The 3,449-nt window shown below is 33.5% G+C and overlaps 1 protein-coding gene across 1 annotated transcript; it reads right to left on the bottom strand.

The window, feature by feature from the left end:
• Positions 1-517: 517 nt before the first annotated feature.
• Positions 518-1,481, bottom strand: LOC133186395 (piggyBac transposable element-derived protein 4-like). The gene is made up of 3 exons (XM_061321654.1): positions 1,270-1,481; positions 847-985; positions 518-691 (listed from the first exon to the last, which is right to left on the bottom strand). The coding sequence occupies exons 1-3, from the start codon at positions 1,479-1,481 to the stop codon at positions 671-673; spliced, it is 372 nt and encodes a 123-aa protein (XP_061177638.1). The 3' UTR covers positions 518-670.
• Between the last annotated feature and the right edge of the window lie 1,968 nt (positions 1,482-3,449).

The raw sequence follows: 3,449 nt of genomic DNA, 5'->3' as shown, positions 1-3,449 counted from the left end.
TTCATCGTGAACTCCAGTCGACTGATTTTCCTCCTCAAACCTCGATTTTGCTGATGTATGATGTAGCTATTCACTGCATAAATTTTGATGACAGTGTTGAAAATTGTCATGAGTTAATAGGCTCAAAATTTTTAAAAAATCGCTTAAATGCATTAATGTGTTTACATTTTAATTTTCCATTAGAATAGTTGATGTGTAATGTGACGCGGTTGTAGAATGAACAGATCATTACAACTCTAGCATGCACAGATTTAGAGGGGGATTCGGACCCCACTTTCCCGAAGTTTAAGAATCATTAAAATTGTTTTTAGCTGGTTTGAAATGGGGGTGGGGGAGTCCACACAAGCCCATAGGGGTCTAGAAAAAGTTCCAGCTAGGATGAGAACCTGTCTGTTTTATATTGTCCAATTATTTTGCAGTGCATATGTAAGGAAGAATGCTTCAAATATTTCTCCATGTAATTAGTTCATTTTTAAGTATAATTGTTGATTTTATGAAAGTGAACTCACCCACGATGCGCAGTAGAATGTTTGTAAGTATTTTTTTCCACATTTTTAGAGACCGAATGTCTGGGTCATAGGTTTGAACCTTAGCATCCGCCAGATCTACTCCTCCCATATACTTGTTGTACAGGATTACAACATTGGGCAATCGCTTAGTAACACCTCTACTATTTTGATTTTCCTCCAAACTATAATTATGTTATAAAATATATAAAAAGTAAAGGTAGAAAAAAGAAACAAAAGCTTTTCAAAATTCACCAAAATTATTAATTTAAATTTAAATAGAACAAAAGCAAATTTTATATAAGAAATTGCCTAGATATATTCAATATTATTTATTTACATTGGGGTTCCGTAAGAAGATATCATAGTTATGTTTTTTTCTGTCGCCGTATTTCACTGCCATCACAGGACCGGATTGTTTTACCACCATATCTCCCTTCTGAACCTTTGTCTGGCGAAATGATCTGGGCATACCTTTTCTTGATACAAATTTTGAAACATGATTAGATTTTTTTTTAATAATTACCAGTAAAATTTATTATATAACAATTAATAATTACTTGTAGAATTAATTCAAGTTTTATTTTTCAAGGGTCAATTTTATGGCGCATGAATTTAATCAAACTAGTAGCGACTGTGTTCTTGTAAAAATCTATAGCTTGACATCGTCTCATTTTTTTTGAGGGGGGGGGGTGTCAAAAGCTGATTCTGATTCATATATTTTCATTTTTGCATATTTATTAAAGACTGTTAAATTTTGCACCTTGCATCTCTCACAGTTGAGGTTAGGTATGTCTGATTTTGATGTAGGTGGTCGCAAAGTGTTGGACTTCCAAAATAGTTGTCAACAAAAACATGGTGATTCTTTCCATATATTGGAGCTACGAGCTCATCAACGACCTCAAACCCAACTCCGTTGGGATGCGTCAAATCTCTTGTTTGTGCCTTTCCTATTTTTAAACGAAATATCACCATTTTTATCAAATAAATATGGATACACAACATCGGACTTAGGACAGTCATTTCAGAAAACATGAACACTGAATTAAGTTTTCGTTATTTTTTTTAATACGATTATTTCTGCAGGGTATCTAATTTTAATTAACAACTCCATATAAATGTCTGATTTTATAAGATTTTGAAATATCGGTAGTGACACTAACGACCTAACACTATTTGTTTTATTGCTTAATCTTTCAGCGATAACAGATATGATAAATACTAAATATCGTATCTGCAAAATATCTGTTCGCATTGTTTATTTTAATGACTTAATTCTGCTGAAAGTGGTTTTTATCATACATAAATTTTTCCATAAAAATAACTTAATTTGAATTTTAACGTTTTTTTTTTATTTCGGAAAAAAAAATATGTCTGTACATTCAATCCAAAACGATGAGGAAAGTGCACATAAATAGGTAAGTATATATATTTTTGTCTACTCCCCCATGTAATTTATACACTTCTTTTATTTATGTTATTTGCAATAATACTTGAATGCAAAGGTAATAAGGTTAAACTAGGATTTTTCCGGGAAATATTAAAACAGTTCGTGTCGGACTGGTAAGTGATACTGACTATGTCATCTGAATATCCAAAAGGGGGGGGGGGTAAGTTTTTACTATTAACAAGACTATTTCTTACCATATTTTTTTTTTACTTTATAATGATGTAACAGCTGTAAATTTTTTTTTACAGACATCTTAAACGTGGAGTGGATAACTAGCATTTCCTCTAATATATATATATATATATATATATATATATATATATATATATATGTGTGTGTGTGTGTGTGTGTGTGTGTGTGTGTGTGTGTGTGTGTGTGTGTGTGAGGGTGTGTTGGTTTCACCGATCTCCCGAGGACTATGGTGTGAAAAAACACCTTTACTCCGAGGACGTAAATTTCTTCCGAGGACTTTTTCCACGTCCTCGGAAAAAAATTGCTTGTATCGTCACAAAATATCGAACTACATCACGTGGTGAAATTTGGTGAAAGTCCTCAGAAGAATAGTAAGATGTGAAATTGTGTTACACCATCACACACTTTTATCGTCTGCCATAACACACATTTGATATTTTAGACGCGCGCTGATGCGCGCGCATCCAAACAGGATATTTCCGATGCGCACTGATGCATGCGCATAGGAATGGCGGAAATGATGAAAGGTCTTGACTTTTACGTCTCAATATGTAAGTATTCACAATATATTTACTTAACGTTGTTTTCATTAATGAAAATAAATAATCTTAGATAAAAAAGACATTTAACAAAGAATTTTAATGCTAGTATCTGTACTTACATGTAGATGTAAACAGATAGGACATACACGAACATTAATAGGAAAAGACATGAACAGATAAATGATAGATCTCATTTGACTACTTAAAAACGTGTAATTGAGGAAAAACTGTCAATGAAGAAGGGGAAATAATAAGTACGGAAAACATATGTTTATACCATGTTCATTTCTATGAGCCTTTCAGGTTTTTAGGTGACATTAACTTGTTGACAAAACGCTTGCTTATAATAACCCCCCCCCCCCCACCTAAACATTTTTTTTAAATCACAAAACACTTGTACAAGCAATGATACGTGGCACTGGTTAACTTAATTCACACAAATTAAGGTAGGATTATTAAAAATGGCAGTTTGTAAATTTAGAATTTACAGAGGGAAGAGCCAAAATTACTGAAAAGGGAAACTAAAATATCGATCATTTATCTTCACATGACAATCAAGGTCCGTCGGATGGGACTTTAAATGGTGCCCCGTGTCAAGGATTACAACCCCCTTGGCACGCAAAAGATCGTTTTTCTGGTTTTCGAAAAAGAGTAGGCTCACTGGGGGCCGCCAGAGAAACCCAAAACTTTCAAAACTGGTCACATGACATAACTTTTTATCGCCGGTATATGGCTGAAATAGTGCCGATTCGGCGTAAA

Source organism: Saccostrea echinata, unplaced genomic scaffold (genome assembly GCF_033153115.1).
Source record: "Saccostrea echinata isolate AGI-Se365-2 ecotype Australia unplaced genomic scaffold, CSIRO_AGI_Sech_v1 ptg000013l, whole genome shotgun sequence".
Lineage (NCBI taxonomy): Eukaryota > Metazoa > Mollusca > Bivalvia > Ostreida > Ostreidae > Saccostrea > Saccostrea echinata.
The sequence above is the reverse complement of the archived record's forward strand: the minus strand, read 5'-3'. Positions and strand labels throughout refer to the sequence as shown.

Coding starts and splice junctions, on each gene's coding strand:
- LOC133186395 (XM_061321654.1), bottom strand. CDS start 1,481: ATGGTGATATTTCGTTTAAAAATAGGAAAGGCACAAACAAGAGATTTG. Junction 986..1,269: donor TCAACTGTGAGAGATGCAAG/GTGCAAAATTTA, acceptor ATTTGTATCAAG/AAAAGGTATGCCCAGATCAT. Junction 692..846: donor TCTTCTTACGGAACCCCAAT/GTAAATAAATAA, acceptor ACATAATTATAG/TTTGGAGGAAAATCAAAATA.